Source organism: Larus michahellis, chromosome 4 (assembly GCF_964199755.1).
Source record: "Larus michahellis chromosome 4, bLarMic1.1, whole genome shotgun sequence".
Classification (NCBI taxonomy): Eukaryota; Metazoa; Chordata; class Aves; order Charadriiformes; family Laridae; genus Larus; species Larus michahellis.
In genome coordinates, this window is record NC_133899.1 from 65,208,330 (window position 1) to 65,229,303 (window position 20,974).

Sequence of the window (20,974 nt, forward strand, 5' to 3'; positions counted from 1 at the left end):
CCTCCTTTGACAAGATCATCAGAGATTCAGGCTATTAGCGGAAAACACTTTAATTCTGTTGGCCCTTTAGCCCGGTCCTTCCGTCTCCAATTAAAAAAAGACAAAGAGGCGTGTTGGGGTGTGGGGGGCTGGGGTGCCCACGGGGAGTGGGACAGGGGCTGCTGGCCCCCCACCCGGGGCAGCTGCTGGAGGGAACCAGGCGGCAGAATTACAAATTCACAGCAAACACAGTTTCTCGTTGCCGATTCAGGTCCAGCAGCCCTGACGGTTCAGTCTGGACCAGAATCACCAGGGAGCCCCCCACCCCTGCCCCCCGGCTGGTGGTGCTCGAGGGGGAGAGGCAGGGAGGGCTTTAGCTGGGATGGCACTGAGCTCTGGGGGCGGTGGGTCTGGTCGCCCCTGCTGCACGGGCACCCATGGATGTCCCCTCTCCTGAAATAGTGCTCCTGTCCTGCTCCGGGATTTGGAGGGATGGATGCCTAGGAAGGCTGAGCGCATGCAGGAGACGGGAACGAAAACCATCCCTCATCTGCTGGGCAAGGGTGAACCTCATCTCTCCTCTCTAAGCCACCTCATCTATTCTGGACACCCCAGTCCTTCCCTGCAAGTTTGGTCTCTCTCTGTCCTCCACCAGAAGCAAGACCTGCTTATTCCCGCCTGATGTTCATATTCTTCTGCCCGTCTTCGAGCACATTTCATTTTATGCTTCTACTATACACAGAGCATAGAACATAGATGATGCTCCAGCCTCTCTCTCTCCCTAATTCTTGTCCATCCACACATGGCAAAAAAACCTACACCACCACCCCGCTCCCAGCGCTAGCTGCTCGCTGTCATCTACATTGCGGTACATCTCCCTCCAAGTCGCCCAGACACCAGCTGGATTATAACTTCCTTCGGGAACTGCATAAACACCTCCAGGTTTAAGCGAGCTCAGCACTCCTGCAAAGCTCTCTTCTTCCCTAGCCAGCTCCATGTCCTTCCAAACAGAGTCTTTTTTTCTTGCCTTTTTTTTTTTTTTATTAGCTCTTCCATATTATAAAACGTAATGGGAACTTTCAGACCAGCTTTTCAACAGGTCTCTGATGTGCTTCTCTCTTTTATGGCTCAAGTACAACAGCAATCGCAGACATTAACATGCTTCTTTAGGATGAAATGTACATTTGAACGGCACCCAGCTGGAGGAACGTGCTGCGCCTCTCGCAGCCTGCCCAGAAACCCCGGTGAGGGGCGATGGGTGCCCAGAGTCTGCCTGCAGCCTCCTGCACACGGGGGAAGGAGGCGGCAGGGGAGCCCTGGCCAGGGTGAGGGAGGGTCAAGGTGGATGCTGGGGAGGGGGGGTGGGGGGGGCGAGGCAGGGCCTTTTAACAGCAGCCCTTTGGGGCAGTCATTGCCTTCACACCCACCTCTGAAGCACGTGATGTGTCGCTGACGATATACGAATTAGCGAAAGTAAGATGTAAGCGGGGATGCGTGGGATTTCCTTGTCAGCCGAGCCTTTGGATGGAGGCGTGGGAAGAAGTGTGTTGGGGTCACTCCTGTGTCTCGGGCTCCCTCCGAGTCTTCCCCCTCCCTGGGTGTCAGCCCCCGGCAAACAGCACTCCCACCCCAGGCTTGGTGTGTCACCTCAGCCTTTTCCTTCCATCCTTCTTTGTGTGCGAGGCCATGACCTACTGCTGAGAGCGGAGTCCTTCAGGCCCCCAGCCCTCACACATCATTTCTTGGGTAGAAACTGCAATTACAAGTCTTTTTAGGGCCCAGCACTGTGTGACGCCAGCCTTATGGGGACTCCGACTTGCAATTATCATGACAGTCAATATTAACACAGAGAAAACCTCGTTGTCTTTGCCAACTTGCTCCAACGATGGGAGTGATGGTGTGCAACTGCCAGCCTGCTTTCCTCCTTGTTTCTTGCCTGGGTCGGGCCAGCAACTGGGATGTCCCCTGGATGAGGGGTCTGTCTTCACAGGGATGCGGAGAGCATGCCCTTTGGTCGTGTCCATGCTGTGTCCTCCTACTTCGCTGCAGCTGAGGGGCCAGGTGCCGCCCCGTGGCACCGAAATGAGAATGCTGTCCCCATCATGGGCATGTGGAGAACCCACCAGGACACCAGCCTGCCGGGGTCATTCTCTGTCGCCGTATCCCCTCTCCTTCCTGCGTGTCCCCTTCATGGGTCAAGCCTGGGCACCAGCCGTGGAATTCCCGGCCGCGGGGCTGGAAGGGGAAGCCATGGCCCCAGAGCAGGGGTGGTGGCACCAGCCCAGCAGCAGCACGCAGAGTCTCTCCTGGACATCTTCCAGCAGGCAAATGTGCTCCTCCTGGTCCCAGCAGCCAGGCTGGTGCCCAGTTCCCTGCTGTCGGATGGTGGCACCCCACAGCCTCGGGAAGAACGTGGGTCTACTGTTTGTCTGAAAGGGGAAAGAGCCTGCGCAGGGCGTGCAGGCCGGGGTCCTGCCGTGCAAGCAGCCCTTGCAGGCACTGGTGGCCTGTGCTCCGCAGGAAAGCTCGATCCCAGGAGGGCCGGGGCAGCGCTGACATGTGGGTGGCGGCTATACATGGCCCCCTTTGGAGAGATAAGCGATCAACGCTACCACCACCCCGACGTACACTCCTGTGCCGATGGTTATGGAGAGCGCAGCGAGGAAGAGAGCTCGGCGAGAAGCTGAACTGGCCAGGTGGAAATCTCCTTTGGAAACAGCCTTGCTGGTCTGGAAGGAGAAGAAACGCCCATTGCTCATAGCCGTACCAACCTGGCCTTTTAGCCTGCATCCAGTCATTTCACTAATGAGTCAGCCCCTCCTGTCCCCGGCCACTCTGTCCCATGAAGGCTGGGGACAGACAGCAAGGTGTCTGTCAGTCCGGGACGGCTCGGCTCAGCAGTGCCGCCTACACACATTTCCCTGTGGATTTTGCCTCCAAGGGAAGCGTGGGCTTTGGCTGTTTGTCTGCAAGCCCCAGACATCTGGGTGCTTGGCCAGAGCTGTGAGCGGGCGGCTGGCCCCTCGTAAGCCCCAGCAAATGGTGGGTGCACAGGGGCGATGGCTGCGTGGTACCAACTAGATACAAATATACCCTATATATACATATATATACATACATACATACATATATATATATATAAAACGAGTAGTGAGTGAAAGTGGTAGTTATAGCAAATGGAGCTAAATTTAAATTGCACCAAGTACACCATCACGTGGGGAGTACACTGTGCTACCCTGCACCATGTGGAAAAACGTGAAATCAGCCACTTCTCTGGGTCCTAACGAGTTAAAGCTTCCCCTGCCTGTCACCGCCTCTGTGCCAGGTACTCATGTTATATACTTTTCCATTTCTGTTTCTATCATCTTGATTTAACTTCTTAATGCCTCCCCCCCATCTATTCTTGGTACAGTGGCATCTGTACAAATGTAGAGTAAATCCCCTGGCTCTGCATGAATTATTCTGGGTCAACGGTGATGTAAGTGAGCCCGGGGTGTGGGCTAAGCCCTCAAGAAGGCAGCAGCTCCTCTGAGCCAGTGCAGCCCGAGGGCCACCACCCTCTCCAGCCTCTCCCAGCCTGGTGTTGGCTCACACAGCTCAGCCAACGCGTGTCAGAAACAAGTGTGATGGAGGAGCTGTGGGGTGATATGGAGACCAGGCTGCCTGTTGAGTCCAGTCTCCAGAGGAGCCTGACTCTGGGCCATGAGCTGCCTCGGAGTGGGTCATGGTGTAGGACCTCTGCATTACTGGAGAATGGGAAGGCAGGTGGGAAAATGCTATTTTCCTGAGCCTGGGTGGAGGGTGAGAACTTGGGCAAAGGGCAAAGGGGAGCCCCAGTTCCCTAAATAAGACCCAAAAAAGAAAAAGTCTGACCTCCAGTAACCCACACAAGAGCTGGAGGGCTTGCAACCCCACAGCAGTCATGGAGATATCCAGGAGCACCCTTTGTCTCAGCCTTCAGGGGTCTGGGCATGGCACAGAGATGAGCCCTAGAACCAGAAAGGTGCCTGGTCCCCTCCGAGGGCTGCTGTGGCTTGCGGGGTCTTTGCTCAGCACACACAGGCAAGCAAAGGAATCTCTTACCCCTTGGGAGAAGTAGAAGGCAGCAATGCCCAGGGGCCAGAAGCAGCACAGCATGGAGAAAAGGGCCAAGCCCAGGTGGTCCCGGGGGGGAAGCATCAGGAAATGATCCTCACTTTCGCTGTCGCTGGAGGAGTCACTCTGCAAAAACCAGGTGGATTCAGCACGTGCCCACCTCCCCATGCCGCCCCGCGCCTCAGCCCCTCTCCTCCCGGCTCCTGCTGTCTCCTGGCCCCATCATGTATTCTCACACGTTTCCCACCTGCAAATTCAAGGAGTTGAGTTGCAATAATATTTTAGCCTCCTCAGCTCCTCAGGTTTGATGAGGAAAAAATGTAGCTCAGCAAATTCAGGAGCGGAGTGCATCCTCGGCTCCCTGCCAGAGCAAATGCTGAGCTCGCTTGCTGGGGGTCTGGGATTTCCCTGGGAGATAGATAGTCTTAAACTGAAATATCTTGAGCTTTGGCAGAACTGGCTCTTTGTCTGCTTAAACAAACTTAAACAAAGTGCCTTATCCCCATTAGGGACTAGGAGATCGATATCCTGCTAAAGTAATTTAGCAAGTGAGGGAAAGCGGTTGAATTGGAGCCTCCATCACAGGGGCGACGTGTCCTGTCCCCTTAGCGAGCGCATTGCTCAGAGCGGCTGTGGTCAGCCCTCCGGCCTTTGGGCACCGCTTGGCCATCCATAAACCAGCCTGGAAGTGATGTATCCCAGTGGGGAAGGCACACAGAGGTGGGGACACCCTATACTGCCATCTGAAAAGACCCCACCACGGGCACTGAAAGCAGCAGAGCTGTGCTGGGTCATCAGTCATCAGCTCCAGCAGGCTCCGGGGACCCACTCCCACCTCTCAAGGCGACATTCCCCAGCCTCTGCACCACCACTCAAGCTGTGGTGGGGCAGGGAGTGCAGCATGAAGCTGCTTTGCCAGCTCTCGTTCTTCCTTTATGAGATTCATCCTGCCTTTATATTAAGCTTTCTCTCGGCTGCTGCCATCAGGCATGTGAATTTTGCTGTTATGCAAGGATTGCTATTCCCCCTTCACCTGGGTGCCACGGCGGCCACAGGCTGCCCTTCTCAAAGGGTTCCCACATCCCAAGGGTCCTGCAGACAGGAGCCCACCTCCCCTTTTGCTCCCAGTGGGCATGCAGCCAGGCTGCCCTCAGGGAAGCTGAGGTCTGCGGTGAGGAAAAGGGAGCAGAAATGAAAAGGAGGAAGAAGAAATATTGGGTGCACAGGGAGGGGCTGGTGAGGCAGGAGATGGGATGGCCTGGGGGGAAGCTCTGGGGAAAGAAGGGAAAATAAATGACCAAGAATTTGGGCTGATAGCCAGAGTCACCAGAGGAGGAGTTTGGTGCCATCCCACCTGGCAAAGCTCACCTCGTACTCCTGGAGCTCCTCTTCCTCCACCTCGTAGGACACAGTTTGGATGCGGATGTCGCTCTCTACCAGGCAGGACCCTTGAGCCTCGTGCCCGTCGGGACCATCAGATGGAGCCTCTTTGCTTTCCGTAAAAGTGGTCTCGCAGCTTTCCATCTTGCTGTCCTTGGCCTTGAGAGCGGTCTCATCCTTCACGAGGATGAAATTGGGACCGTACAAGGCTTCAACAGCCAGCTGCAGGGAACTGGCATCCAGCAGCTGGTGAGTCCTGGCACCACCAGTGTTTTGGAAGATGTAGGAATACAGTTTCCCTTGGCAGCGATGACTGGGGTAGTCCTGGCTGTGATGCTGGTGGTAAGAATAGCTGCTGCGAAGGTGCCCGTTAGCCTTGGCCAAGAGCGGGTTTTGGAGCTCACGCACGCTCTCCATGCTGCCAGTGGCGGGGGGGAGTGATCCTGCGGGAGCAGAGAGAGTGGGAGGGAGGAGGCTGTTATTTCAGCAAGGCAAGGGAGCAGAAAAGCCTCTCGCCCGTGCAGAGCCGGTGTCAAGACAAGGCTAGTCGGAACAGAAAGATGTGGCAATGCTGGAGAAAACAAGAGCCCTCCCCGCCTCTCTACAGCTTGAATGCTATCTCGGCAAACTGAGCATCTCTTCGTCTCTCCCCAGCTGGCAGTAAGATAAGGATGCAGCCCCACAACAAGATGATCTGATTCAGGCTGGATTAAGATGAGGATTTGCTGTATCTATAATGCATCTTGAGATGGCCACGTGCAGCCTGACAGGAAAGGACCTACTGCATCTTTTCTGCTGGTTCATACTGTGTGCTGTGACAAAGCTGAACAGACAGCACAGAAGCAGATAAGATGCTGACAGCCACTTGAGGGGCCTCCCTGTCTTCCCAAAACGGAGGGTTGCATGGTGAATTACAGCCCTCCAGGCATTACAGATGCACCTAACTGGCTTTCAGGTACCCAGGAGGTTTCCTAGGACTCTTTCAAGGCTGAGCAGGGGCTGGGGAGAGAGTGGCTAGGCACTGAGGGAAACCAGGAGGCTGCTGTGAGGACACGGAGGTGGCATTTAGGCTGGGGTGGGGAGTGTTGGATGCTCAGTCGGCTGTGCAAAGGAACAGAGGGATGCGGAGGTTAAAGGGGAGACACCACGGGGCTTGGTTCACATCGAAATTATGACAATTTAAGTAAACGACCCGTCACATCAGACCTCTGTTTAAACCGGCTCCACCCCTGGGTACAGCTGGCAGCCGCACAGCCCTGGCTCTGGGCCACCGGCTTCAGAAAATGCCGAGTCCAAATGGGATCCTCAGCTACAGATGTCAACATGGGTTTCTTCCTCAGGAAGATTCACCCTCCTCCCCCTTCCTCCATTTCAGAGCGCTGAAACCTTGTGCTGATTTTTTTTTTTTTATTTTGCATAAAAATCTCTGAGCTGAAATATTTCAACCCCTTTTCTTTGGAGGAGCATTTGCTATTTTGGCTTCCCAACCCACCTTGGCACAAAGAAAACGCGTAGTGAAATATCAGCGTTCCCCAGGAGAGAGAAACAATTACTTTGTGCTCCTCGGTACCCAGGTCCCGTGTTTTACAGCTGCTCTCTAGCATGTTCCCGTCTCCTAGACCATGCCACCTTATTGCCTTGCGACCCCAAATGTTCCTTGTCCTCCTTAGAGACCTCTGTCACTGCCTCTTCTGCAGGATGCTGTGTAGCAGAGACACGCTTCCACCTGCTATAGGGTACCCCGAGGTGCACTAGGCTGTCTGATAGAAAGCACATCACCTCGGGTTTAAATCTGTCCTCAAGAAGAAAATATAAATAAAAAGATTGGAGTGGAAGACTCCAGAGAGTGAAAAGTGCAAGTGGTCCTATCCCCTTGGCCAAACTCTTGCCATACCGCACAGGTTTGAGTGCCGTACCTGGTTTTAAATGACCCCGCCGATGGGCTTTGCTCTGGCAGCGGTCGTCACATTTCGCGAAGCTGCTCAGGAAAATGGAGCTGTTCAAAAGCACTCCCGCACTGCTAAAACTCTGCACGTTTTGGTGAACGCTCTCCGCTTCCCCCTCCCCAAAACCATTCTCTGCTTTCTGCAGTCTCCCACCTTACTAATAAAGCCTGTAATGGCTGGTACAGCAGATGGCCGTTAAGTATTTTCAAAATATTTAAGCGAGATGCATATTTGTAGCACAGACGGTTTTATTTCCCGCACAGACCGCACAAAGCTTCATCCTGGTTTTCAGGCAAGGAAAGCAGGAACCTCTTCTTTGCTTACCTCAACATGCAAATTATATTTCCACCAAAATACCTTGCTTTTTCATGAAACAGTGAGGAGAGGCCGGTCACTGAGCATCATTTGAGAGCAGCAGCCCCAGCAGGAGCAGAAGCCCAGCTCTAGCAAGAGAAAGTTGACCATTTCGGGTGGGCATCCATGCTTCATCTCAAGAAACCTTTCTGGCAGCAAGCTAGGGTCCGGAGGGATGGGATCTTGCTGGGAGCTGACGGAGGGAGCCGGTTCCAAATGTGCTGAGAAATGCCAGCAGCCAGGCTGCGGACGGGCTGCTGGATGACGGGCAGTGGGCCCTGCCTGCCGGGAGGCTGTCGTTCTGCCCACTTTGGGGTCAGCGGGTCAGAGGAGGGGGAGAGCTGTGCGGCAAAGCCATACATTCACAGCAGCGAGCGGTGGGAAACACTCAGAGCATGGAGGGGGGAGAGTGGAAAAGAAGGGAAAGCAGCCAAGAGGAATTGGACACCTAGAAGACAACGTGGGAGGCAGCTGGTATCATGGGCCTGGGTGGGAAGAGTGCATCTGTGCAGCCGGACCGCTGCTGGACACGGACTCTGCTGACTTTGGGCATCCTGAAGGATGCTAAAGGGGCCGGCTGGTGGGAGATGTCTGGCTGTCCTGGGCTGGGAGGAAGAGGCGGGGAGGGCTTGCAGGTAACGAATATCCCCAGGGTGAACACACCTGGGAAGAGCAACGGTGTGGGTAGCGAAAGAAACAGCAGGAAAATATTGCTGAAGCATGGGGAAGTCTCTGCGAATGTGGGCTGGGCAGGGCTGAGGGCTTCTCCCCAGGGGAGCAGGGAGACCTCAAACTTCTCTGGTCCCTCAGATTGCCCTGGAGCCATCCCTAGAGCAGGGCCAGGACCTCGGAGGCTGCTGCACTGCACTAAGCGTGGACAGGGCAGGGCTACAGCTAGAAGCTTTTAGTCCATGCTAGTTTTGTTCCCTCTGGGATTATAGAAGATTTACTAAACTCTCTTTTCCTTGCTGCTTTCCACTCTCAGGAGTTGGGGAGGATGCTCTCCCTGGGAGCAGGATGGGGCAACGACAGGGCTGCAGGGACAAGGGGAAAAGCGCGGAAGGAGATCTCACTGCGTTTCTCATAAATAGGCAAAGTGACCACCAAGGGCAGTCCTAGCACCCAGTCCTGGCATTTGTCGGCAGTGGGGAGGGGACGCTGAGGGCCATCATCACACAGCATGCCTACGGCAGCGTGCTCAGCCCTGCCGGAAAGCAGCCAGCCTGGAACCTCCCTCTCTGAGAGCTGATGTGAGGAGTCCCAGTGCCGGAGGGGTTAGAGATGCTTCCCACTCCTTAGTCACCAAGATCACCGCATCGCATAGAGAAAGCACGCATGCTTGTGTGCGCCGAACAGTCTGGGTTTGCAGGTGGAGATGGGGGCCATCAAACCACTAGAGATGGTATTAGAGAGGGAATGGCAGGGAAGGCGAGGACCAGCCCTGCATGCACACATGCACGGAAGGACAGAGCCAAACCAGCCCCGCCGTCGTCCCCAAACCCCATTTGGATTATCTGGATCCTACAGTGAATTTGTCCACACAGGGATTTAATAAAGTAAGCTTGGTAATAAAGTAAGCCTAGTAATAAAGTAAGCCTGGTAATAAAGTAAGCCTGGTAATAAAGTAAGCTTGGTAATAATCAGGCTTGGGGGAAGAGGAATGAAGCCAGCAGATGACAGCAAGGAAGCTGTAAAAGATAAAATTAGCAAAGGGTGGCCGTTCTCTGTCCTCGTTACCAGCGTGACTGTATAGCGTGCATATCCATCAGCCCCGCGGGGCTAGCCTGGGCCGTACTGGCAGCAGGTGATGGTGGCGAGATGCTGTTAGCTGCACAGGGAGGATGCACACATACAAGTTTACACGCACAACGTGAGCCCAGGAACAGGGCACACCTGGGAAAAGGCAGACTCCAGTGCCCTGATTGAGCTGGACTATTGCTGCAGCCCTACCGCCGAGACTAACGGCTGCTGGCTCCCTAATGAGCTGCTGCCCCGCACCGCACGGCTGCCAGTGGAGCAGGGCCCCCCACACTCCCTAGGCCGGTTGCAGCGGTCCCCGGCAGAGTTGGAAATGCACAATTACGTTGCGTGTACTCCCAGCTTCTCAAGGCAAGTAGTGGATAAAAGGAGCCGAAGTAAGGCAAGAAAATAAAGAGGTAGCAAATTCAGCTTCGTGCTTCACAGATCTCACCTCCACACCACATCCCCTGGGGCAGTCCAGGTCCCCTCAGGACCATCCTGCGTGTTTTTCCCCCCACATGAGAGGTGCTCAGGTCGCTGGCCGCCCCCGCCGGCAGCAGCGCAGCCCTCAGAGGGACCCTCGGCACAGATGCCGGCTATGATAAGCCCAGTTAATGATGAATTAAGTAGCTGTTCCAGGAATCAATCATCATTTAATTGCCCTGTCGAGCAAACACTCTGCCTTGCTTCCTGGGCTCATTAGCAGGTTGCGATTGCGTTGCATGTCCCCAGACTCCCAAGTGAGAAGGTTAGCCCATCCTGGCCAAAGGTTTCCCTTTCAGGACAGCACTTGGGGAGGCTGGTGCTCTCGGGGAGCAGTGTCCCACTGTGCTGCTGCCTTGGCCGGTCCAAGGCATGAATGCCTGTTCCTGACCTGGCTGGTGGGAGGCAGCATCACGGCCAGGTACAGCTGCCATAGCCCCGCGACACGGGTGAGCCCACTCCTGATGGAGCAGGAAAGCATAGTTGTGGCTAGCACCCTTCCCAGAGCCCAGGCCCTCCTGGAAGCGCTCAGAAGGTGCCTTGGGGGCTTCTAGTCAGAGTCCCAAGACCTGCCAGGGCACAGTCCCTCTGCCTCTGGGCATCCAAGAGAAAACCAGCTCACAAGGGCTGCTGAGAAAGAAAGGCAGAGCATCGCAGGGAGGGAAGCTGGCATTCTGGAGAGGGCATATTAGGGATGAAGGAAGGGCTGTGAGGGCTCACAGACAATGCGTCTGGCAGGGGCAGACCAAGCCTTCTCTCTGCCATAGGGGCAGCAGTGGTGAGGGAAATGGTGGGCAAGAGATGTGGCGCAGGGGAAGCAAAGTGACATCTGAGCCAGGCAGATAACTGGGCCCTGGCCACGAGGATGGAGAAGAAAGGGAATGTGGAGCTGCTGGAGGGGAAAGAGTTGGTGAGAACCAGGAAGGAAGGAAGAAGGTGACACACAGCCCATGGACATAGATTAGAGGGAGGATAGCTGAGGCGTTCATGATATAGAGCATCTAATTCACGACTTTGATGCATCCGGTTTGATAAAGCCAGAAAGGAGTGAATAAAGCGTTTGTTCTGATCTCCTGACAGGTGGAGAGCCAGTGCCTCAGCAATGGACTCCCCGCCTCCAACAGAGACTAGATTGCTCTGAGAATTGGGATGCAATGGGCTGCTTTTCAAGGTTCGCAAGTCAAATTGGGCAATTTCCAGGTGGAAATCGAGTCTTTATTCTCCCCGATAAAAATGTTTCTCTGCAGCAGTGTTTCGACCCAGCTGTGCTCAGAGCTAAGGTGTTGCTCCCTAATGGTAAGAAACCGCAAATCCATCCCCAGGGCTGGCAGGGAAGAGCCAGGCTGCTTCTGGAGGAGCTGTGCCGGGGGCTCTGCAGGGCTGCGGGCTACCCCACCGCCCTGTCCCCAGTCCCGATGCCAGCGAGACAGACACGCTGCCCGTGAGCATCAACGGGGGAGCAGCGGGAGCCTCCAAACACTGGGAAGATGCGGTGGTAACACTCAACCTCAAACCGGCGGCGCCGGCAAACTAGCTGCGCCCTGCCGCCGTGGCACGGGGGCGGCGGGGCTGGCAAGGGCGCTGCTGGACCGCTGCCGCCGTGTTCGCCATCCCCCGGCCGGGCACCCCCAGGTTAGGTCGGGCACCCACCCGCGGCGGGACCCGGCACTTGGAGAGGTGGCCGCTAGATGTCCCAGGCACTCCACGCGGCGCAGGCTGCCGTTCCGGCCGCGGAACGCGGGGGGACCCGGCCGGTCCTGCCCGGCCTCCCCGGCTCCCGCCTCTCCCGGCTGAGCATCCCACAGCCCCGCGGGACTGCGACGGCGGCTGCAGGCACAGCACGGGCCCATCGCCTGCGTGTCCAAGTCGTTGGGCACGGCTACGCCTCCCCAACACCCCACGGCCGGCGTTGGTCTCGCTGCTGTGACCCCCAGCGCCTGCCCAGGCTCGGAGCTCAGCGGCGTGGATGCGGCCACTGGACGTGACCCGCTGGGATGAACCCCTCATGGAAGGGAGAGGGGGAAAGGGCTCAGCGAGACGGCAAGGCGCGGGGGGGGGAAGGAGGAAGCATGGAGGGTGATGGTAATAAAACACATGGTTGTGTGGGTGGCTAGGTGTATAATTAGCAGGTTTGGACTCTCTCGGCATCCTTTTTTTTAGCTGGAAACACAAACATGTAAATAAGGTGGCTGTCAGGAGTTTCCGCAGGTTGCCTTGGGTGTGGGTCTCCTGGGCATATGGGATGGTGGAGGAGAGGGGGCAACACAGAGGGGGCTGCTCCTGGGGGCTGCCCCAGTGCTGGAGGGCAGTGGGGTGGCCATGGGGCAGCCAGCTGAGGTGGAGGAGAATGGGCAACCCGGCCAGCAGTGTTGTGCCAGGGAAGTAGGCCAGGATGGGATCAGGGATGAGGAAGCTCTGGAGGTGCCAACAGCCGCGCAGGGGCTGTCTCCTCAGCCCTGGAGCACTCCTGCTGGATTTGCACCCAAACAACCTTCAGCCCTGCAGCGCCCTCAACAGCAAGCCCTAGTTGAGGGGCTTTAAAGGGGCGCATGATGCTAACCAAAATTGACAGATAGCTTTCACTGGAGGCTTGTTCACATTCCTGTTTGGGGACCCAGCAGGGTCACTGGGAAGAGGAGGAGGTCATGGTGATGACTCCCACACGGGGAGGCTGCTGGGGCTGTCCCTCAGCATCTTCAGCCCTTTGAGGCATCAGCCAGTGAGATGAGCTTGGGATGCTGTCGGGCTCTGACTGCTCATTTCAGCCACAACTTGCAGCTCAGGGGCAGGGGAGAGTCAATTCCCCTGCCTCCTGCAGCATCCAAATCACTGGCCTGCGCAAATATCAGCTCAGACTGGGAGGTTCAACCTCCTCTTCCTCAGCTCAGGACCACCCTAAGGCAATACCCCAAGGCTGCTGCACACAAAGCTGGCTGGACAGAGGGGTATTGGCACCCTACCCCCAGTGCAGAAAGCCATCTTAGAAATGTTCACTCCTGTAGAGCTACCTGGAGCAAAACTCACTGACCCCTGGGCTCTGGGAAGCCAGAATGTTTCCAGCACAGAGGCAGCTCCATCCCTCCCTGAGACCAGGCTTTCTGCCTGGGGTGCCCATATGGACGCCAAGCTGTCAGGAGCATCTCACAGAGGTCCGCCAAGATGTGTTTACTGCCAGGATATTTTCGCTGCCACTGGAAGATGCTCAGAAGCTCTTGCTTGCAGATTGCGATTTTGTTCATGGCTGATTTTCCTATGCTAATGGTTACAGTCCTCAATTTCACATCAGGTTTTCTCTATTGCTATTTATACCCAGTATTGAACTGAACACAGTGGGTATCCTAGATGGCTCCAAGCTCTTCTCCCTGCTTCCCCTATTTCAGCCATACCCTTTGCTCCAGTCTCATCATCTCCACTTCAAGGCTTTTCTCCTGCCCATGAGGTTCCACAGGCCATTGCCTCTTCACGGTTGGTGTTGCCCAAGGACTCTGCACCCCATCCTCCCCATGGATCACTCTGGGCTGCCTGGACCTGTGGCACAAGGCGAGCATCACTCATGGGGAGCAGCGATACCCTGCCCTGGAGCAGACCCGTGTCTTGTGCCCCCCTCTGAGACCAGCCCTGCGCCCCTCAGTCCTCCTGCCCAGCCTGCCCCAGGGCTGTGCCTGGGGTCCGCACCCTGGGGATACTCTCCCTGCCATGGCCTGTCACCCAGCATGGAAATGATCTGGCAAATAGGACCCAAATTTCTTCCAGGTGAGAGACCCACACCAGCTGAGACCAAGACGGGGATGGGGACATAGCATGAGGTTGGCAGCCAGTGTCGGGAGGGTCAGAGAGATGTCCTCCCCTTGGTGGCTGTGCCTTGCTGATAGAGCAGCTTAGCTGCAGCACCAAACTCCATCATTGCATCTCTCTGCAAATCCCCCTCCTATCAATCGGAGCTGGCAATGTAAAGTGGCTGTTAAGGACTGCTCATTTGTCTCTGTTTAAAACATATCCATACTCAAATGATTCATAACCACCCTGAAGGCTAGTGCATGCCGGCACCCTCCTTTCCCCGCCGTCCTGTTTATTTTATCCACTGTCTGCCTTCCTTCAGCTCAGGGCTATTTCCACTTTCCTTACCATGGCCTGATTCTTCTGGGGATTCACAGGGCTCCTCTACAGTTCAGGTGTTTAATTCATTTGCCAATGATCTGTTCTCTCTTTAAAAATGAACTTACGCTGTGTACACAACACCTTTCTAGCTTACTTTTCCAAACCCTAAGTTTCCCAACGCAGCCTGTATTTATCAGCAGTAAGCTGATCTCCTCTTCCAGCACGTAAGTGGATCGCTCTCTCCCCGCTCTGGCCAGCATCCACAGCCTGAGACAAACTTCAAGGTGTTAAATTATTACCTGGGTCAACAGGTGCAATCCAAACCAAATGTTGACCCTCTCTTTAATATTTGTTATTGCCAAAGAAATCGAATCCTCAGGTGGAGGTGTGCCCTCTGTGTTTAAAGAGGCGCAGTTCATGCTGGCGGGAGCTATAGGAGAGGTTTGTTCTGTCTTCAGCAACACAGCGAGAGGAAAGGCAGCAGCTACCCCTGGACTTCCCATGGCTCTTGTCTGTCCCATGGTCCCAGGGGGCCAGGAGCATGCAGAGGATGATGCTAAATTATCTTCCGTAAGGTATGCAAAGAGATGCTACAAAACCGTGTCACATTTTCTTTCCCATGGCCCTGTCAAGACCTGACTGTGCCTGGCTGAGTGGGACTTTGGGCTGCTCCTGCCTCTGCCATCTGGATACTTTGCCTCTCTTCCTGGCCCGTTTCTCTTCCCTGCCCACATCACAGCTGGATTTAGACCAGCCCTTCCTGGGACTGAGCTCAGGCTGCTGCCTGCGCCCATCCAGTGTCGTAACATATCGCAGGAGGTGGCTCTGCTCTGGGTGAGCAGAGTGGTCCCACACGGGCTGAGCAAGAACATCCCGCTCATGGCACTACCCTCCCAGTGCGTCCCTGGGATGCATCCATCTCACCCTGTCCTCCCAGGCTTGGAGGCTGAGATGGTTTTCAGAGAAACCGCCTCCCAGCTCAGAAGCAGCACCAGCACGGCCACCACGCGCGGCGTTGCATCTCCGAGCTGCTGCACACGTGCCCCAAGCCAATTTTTCATGCCAACAGTTGAGTCTCCAGCCATAGAGCTTGGAGAGCAGTGCTGTGACCAGCTCTGCTTTTCAAAACATACCTGAAGGGTTTCACTCCAAAACAAAGCTGGGTTAAGTGATACACCTGAAAAACGCTGGGCATCAGCGGAGCCTCCCCTTCCAGGCTGAGCAAAGCATTTGGACTCTTTTGTTGCCTTTTCCACTTGACAGAGAAGCAGCAACAGAAAGACAATTTGAAGGAAATACATAACGTACTTTTTTTCCCCCTTTCTAATGCTGTGGCTTGGCCCTTCAGCTGGAAAAGTCAATCATTTGCCCATCTCTAATTCTACAGATAAATACTGGCTGAAGACCTTGCCTGAAATTACCCTCCGAAAGCAACACTAGAGCCATGTCCTGTGCACGGTGCCTGGCAGTCCCAGGCTCAGGTACAGGGCTTGGGAATATAGGCGGAAAAGAGTCAAAATCTGCCTGATTCAGGGGCTGTGCTTGCAAGGGAGGTGGAAAACAACTCCAAGCATGGATATTAAATGGGAAGGAGGGCGATGTAGTCTAGAAGAGGTAAGAGAGGCTTTGGGAAGGGGCATGGTGCATTAGTGTCTGGGGTCTAACGCTGATGGGGACGGGGTGGCAGATGGGGGCAGGAAAGGCAGAGCTTTGGGCTGCCCGTCAAGGTCGAGGATGCTCCTGGGAAGCTGTGAGCACATCTCATCCCACGCAGAGTGGGCAGCTGAGGCATGAGGGTCCGAAGGGCCCATGCCCGTGCTAGGGGACCATTCTCTACAGCCCCCAGCCTGCTCTGCTGAAGGCTGCTGGGCCGGGCAGGACTGACACCTCTGGGGCTTGCTCCACCGAGCTTGTGGGTGGCAGAGCGGGATTTTAATGGGCAAATTTTTACCGAGTGCTCGGTCACCTCTCCACAAGCGATGGTGACGTCTGCAGGCTGGGCTGAGGGCAGGGAGGGGTTGGGTACCATGCAAAAGCATGGATTTGCTGTACAAATTCACCGTGCCGGAGCTGCAGCAAATTACTCATTCTTTAATAATGGTGTTTATTACCTGCCTCTGATGGTGGTTCAGGGAGCCGAAGTGAAGCGGATTCAGCTCCCCAAAGCTTTAGCTCTGCCAGCCATTTTCATGACACAAGAAACTTTTGCTGGAGAAATGCAGTCACTACATTTTGGCTTGGGTAATTCCTTCTCCTGACAGCCTACAAAGTAACCAGCTATTATCCCCCAGAGACCAAGGCTTTTTTTTCCTTGTGTGTTGCAGGCAGGCTCAGACCCCATTCCTGTGGTTATCCCTGGTATTTACATAGCGCTACCTTCCTCCTGGGAAAGAGGTTTCTACTGGTGGCAGATCCTGACCTCATGAAAAGGGAATTTATATTTTCCAGAAGCAAAGCAGGCGGCCCAGTAAAATGGGTTTGGGGAGAGCAGCACGGCTTTTGTGGAACCTGCAGCAGCTTCGGAGAAGGAATTATAAACAGGGCAGAGATGGAAAGCGCTTCCCTTCAAAACTCCTGAACGTGCGACTCTTCCCCCAGCCACAAGCTGGTCTGCAGGGCTATAGGGAGATGGTGCTGCTCAGGCGAGTCATTTCCTTGGCACAATTTATGGTACTGGCAGCAGCCCTCTCGACAGAGGTCCCCGGACCATTCCCCTGTCCGGGTGCATCCCAGGGTGGCCAGAGGCAGGGTGGCTCCTGCCGGCTGCTGAAGCTCTTCAGCAGAAGGAAAGCAACCCCCAAACTTCAGCCAGCAGCCGAGCTGCCTCCCGGGGAGGGAGCCCCAATGGCTGTCTGGGTCCAAGGTGCCATTGCAGTTGGTCTGACATATCTGGCCTCCAAAACTTTTGCTGAAACCCTTACATTTCCCCCACCCCAGAGCCTCCAATCGGGTAATTTAGTCCTGGTTTCTCCAGGTTGCAGCTTCTCAGCTTTACAGCCCCCGACACATTTGCTGACCAACCCCCGCCCCCGGGCCAACCCGGAGCTTGGCGCCGGGCTGGCTTTCCCCGGCGACCCGCTTGCCGCCCCACGGGAACAGCCTGGGGACGAGCAGCCGGGACCCCCCCCCACCCCTCACTCCCCCCCCAGGAAAGCCACCCGCCCGCCTGCGAGCGGGGATGCGCCCACCCGAGAGCGGTGCGCGGGTCCTTACCTGCGTGTCGGGGAAGGGCTCAGCCGCCAAGTTGGAGCGGCGGCGGCGGCGGCAGAAGTGGAGCGGGCATGACGGCGGGCGGGCTGCCGGGGGCGTGTGGGGGTGTCGCGGCCTGTCACACACACACACACCCCCACACCCCCACACCCCGCGGTGTGCGTCCGGCGGCCCTGCGGCGGGGCCCGGCGGCGGGCTGGCGGTAGCGGCGGGGGGCGGCGCGGCGGAGCTCCAGCCGGTGCCGGGGTGTGCGGCAGCGGCGTGCGGGGCTGTGCAGCAGCGGCGAAGCCCTCTAGCTGCAGCAGAACCGTACTTCACGTTCGTGCCCAGGGACCCCGCGCTCGCTGGCTGGTGTCCCCCGGTTCCCCGGGCTGGGCAATGAGAGCTGCGCGCCGCCACCGCTCCTCTTCCGCCGCGTCCGCCCGCCGCGATTTCTCCTGCTGCTGGTTTAAGACAACGCGGCAGAAACTCTCTCCTCTCTCTTCTGCTGGCTGCCTTTCCCAGGGCACAGCCCTTCCCACTCCCCCAGCAAGGGAAAGACCCGGTGCCAGCGAGCAGAGTTTAAAGGAAAAGGAGAAACGAGATTTCTTGCTGTCGGTGCTGAGGGGGGCTGCGTCCCAGGGGCAGGCGGCTCGTTCGCTGGCTCAAGCCAGGTATTTTTCTGCCCTGCTCCATAAGGACCCGGGTGGGATGTTGATTTGGTTCACACGCACCCGGGCAGCACTCTGGTTAGTGGAGTTAATCCGGGTTTGCACCAGCGCAGCGGGACTCAACACTGCAGCCCCTGCAGCCCATCCTTCCCGCACCCCCCAAGCCCAGGCAATGCCCCGGGGCGCCCGTGCTGCTCCCCCACTCTCAGCAACTTCCCGAGCCCTGCACTATCTCCCCACTTGGCCCAAGCTTCCCCCAGCGGCTCCCCCAGCTCAGGAGCACCCAGCACCAGGACGACTGCTTGCAGATTCGCACAGAGCTGAAGCCTGGTCCAGCCGGAGGGACCTGCCAAAGTGTGGGCAGAGAGCTGCCTGCCCTCGCTGGTCCTCAGTGCTGCTCTGCCAGGAGTGGACCACGCCACACAGGCCCAGATGTGACCCACAGCTGCCTGCACCGGCTGCCCAGCAGTCACCTCTCGCAACATGCACTGGGGTCCCCTGGGGAGCACGCTGTGGCTTCTCAGCACAACGTGCCTTTCTGGAGGTCCAGGCTTGTCTCTAACGCCTCCCAGCTTCTTCCAGGTGCTGAACAGGATGATGGATTATGTGCCAGGGCAGGTGGGTCCCATGGTCCCATTCCCAGAGGGGCTGGGGCTCTGGCTGGGGGAGGAGACAGCGGGGCAGCCTCCTCTCTGCTTCAGCTCCCAGAGAAGTTCACATCTTTCCAGTAGCAGCTGTGAGATCCTTTTGCAAAACCAAAGGGATTGTCAGGATTACATGGGATAACAATTGGACCGAAGAGCCTGCGCTCCCTGAAGAACCAGCGATGGGTGGCTAGCTTTCCCTCCCTGGGGGCAATCCGCGTGTTCCACTGTCTGCATCCTCCAGCAGATCTGAGAAGGATGTGAGCCTAAAATGCCAGCTCTAGGCTGGGGGCCTTGGTCAGGAGACTGTCATCCAGGATGTCCACTGGAGCTCAGAGCTGCCGCTGTGAACACGGCGACGACCAGGGAAAAGGTGTTGCTGTTGGCCAGACCCAGCCAGCATAGACTGAGGGGTGTCTGAGAAGGGAATAGTCCATCCCCATGTCCCTAGGGAGAGGGACAGACAGGAAAGGGCTTGGGACACAGAAAAGGAGGTTTGGCATCTCCATCATCCAAGGTCCATCAGTCCAGGTTGGAGGCATCCTTTGGGAATGGCCTCAGCAGGTGACTGCTTTGGGGCAGAGGGACAGAGCAGGTGACTTGTAGTGGCCCCTCCATCTCTCTGACAACTCTAACTCAGCTGAGCTCGCAGCGAGTAGGAAGTAAAGCCCCAGCTGTGTGTGACACAGGTTGTCGGGGTGTTTGCAAGCAGAGCCTGGGTCTCTCCGGTCCTGCGTGGGTGCAGGGTGAGCTGCAGGCCTGTAAGGGAGCAGGGGAGGCAGTGAGACTTGCCGTTGCATGGCTGGGAACAAGGAGGTTTGGTGGCAATTGCCTTTGCCGGGGGACAGTCCCCATGAGTCCTCCTTGCATGCCTGGGAGCCTGTGGGGACACGGTCAGATGGAGCAGTCTGCTGCTGGCTGCCTGCTTTCCCAGTCCTGTTGTTTGCCTCAGTTACCAGAGCCCCTGCAGCCCTGCCCAGCCAGCGTGTGCTAATTAAAGGCAAACAAAGAGGGCCTCATCGCACAAGGACAGCCTTTTGGTAAGGCTGGAGGGGCTGTGGAGCTGGAGGGAGCGAGATGTGGGCTTCAAACCCCTTCTCTCCATGCCATGGGGGAGCCTGAAAGAAAAACTTGGTTGCTGGATGAAGCATCTTCATCCATGGCTTCCCAAGGCCTGGAGAGCTGCCTTGGCCTTACGCCATGCCAAGGTGGCAACTCGCCTGGCAGGAGGCGAGCGGGGAGGATGGCTGATGGAGGCAGCCCTGCCGCCCCAGTGTGTGTTGTCACCTCCGCCACAGCCGCCCATGCACAGCCCCTGTCCGGCTGCTGTCGTCAGCCTGGGGTGGCCACTCTGTCCTTCACAGGGGCCACACACATCCCTGGATTAACACGCAGGCGCTGCAGTTGACCGGCAGAGCCGGGGATTAGCCCTCGCCAATTTTGACAGATACACTACTTAGCGGCACAGCTGCAGCATTGTTTCTCCTGCTTTAACAATGATAAGGCGACATTAGCATCCCAATCAAAGTCTCTCTGACCTCAGGCAGCTCCGAGAAAAATGTATACATGCACATATATTATATGTGCGCGCTAGTGCTTATGGAGGTATGGCGAAAACCAGCCTAAGCGACGGGGTTTGAGGCTTGGCTTTTATAACTGCAGCCATCCAGTGCAGAGTAGAGAGGGGCAGCGTCCCACGGAGGTGACATGAGGCAAAAGGGCTGCGTGACCTGGAGGAGTCGGTCAGAGATGAACCACCTTTGGGGCACTGAGGATAAGCTGCTGGTCAGAAACTTTCCTGCCCAGAGAAGGAAAAGGGACAGGCTCCGAAGGGAGTGCGGCAAAACGCACAGAGCCTCGCACTCCACCGAAACTTCTTGTATTTACGCATCCGCTGGGATGAACGGAAGGCAAATCGAAACGGAGGGCCTATCAAAATGGCCCTTTGCTCTCAGCTGCAAGGGAGACCTCTGGCAAGACCCCATCCAGCAGAAGGTAAATGAGATATCATTAGATTAAATATTAGCTGACACACTATCACATTGGACTTGTTATACCAGCTAAATGATGCCCCTCTTCAAAAAATAATTGGAAAAAATGTTGCCATAGACATAAAATACACAAGGAAAAGGCTGTGCTTGTGTTTCAGGAGAGCCTCGCACAGGAAGGTGGGGTTTTGTTTTTGATTATGTTCTCTCAAACATTAAGAACTCCCTGCCAATATGTCCTGAGCTTCACATGCTTCATCTAACTACAGACATAGCAACAGATAAATACGCCACGACAAATTTGGTAACATTACTTTATTGACGGCCAAAAAAACCACAAACCCCAGATCACTCGAGACTGAAAGCCTGAACCCCTGCCAGAGAGTTGCAAGCGGAGAGCTGAGATG

At 56.1% G+C, this 20,974-nt stretch overlaps 1 protein-coding gene across 1 annotated transcript; it reads right to left on the reverse strand.

Moving 5' to 3' along the window:
- Positions 1 to 1,024: 1,024 nt before the first annotated feature.
- Positions 1,025 to 18,096, reverse strand: SYNDIG1L (synapse differentiation inducing 1 like). Its single transcript, XM_074585259.1, has 4 exons — positions 17,289 to 18,096; positions 5,443 to 5,897; positions 4,063 to 4,200; positions 1,025 to 2,708 (listed from the first exon to the last, which is right to left on the reverse strand). The coding sequence occupies exons 2-4, from the start codon at positions 5,869 to 5,871 to the stop codon at positions 2,550 to 2,552; spliced, it is 726 nt and encodes a 241-aa protein (XP_074441360.1). The 5' UTR covers positions 5,872 to 5,897; positions 17,289 to 18,096; the 3' UTR covers positions 1,025 to 2,549.
- Between the last annotated feature and the right edge of the window lie 2,878 nt (positions 18,097 to 20,974).

Bases quoted from the DNA above. Each gene is read 5' to 3' on its own strand.
- SYNDIG1L (XM_074585259.1), bottom strand. From the start codon at position 5,871: ATGGAGAGCGTGCGTGAGCTCCAAAACCCGCTCTTGGCCAAGGCTAAC. The intron at 4,201-5,442 runs GTGAGCTTTGCC...TGGTTTTTGCAG, and splicing joins AGGAGCTCCAGGAGTACGAG to AGTGACTCCTCCAGCGACAG. The intron at 2,709-4,062 runs GTAAGAGATTCC...TTCTCCTTCCAG, and splicing joins CCTTCTACTTCTCCCAAGGG to ACCAGCAAGGCTGTTTCCAA.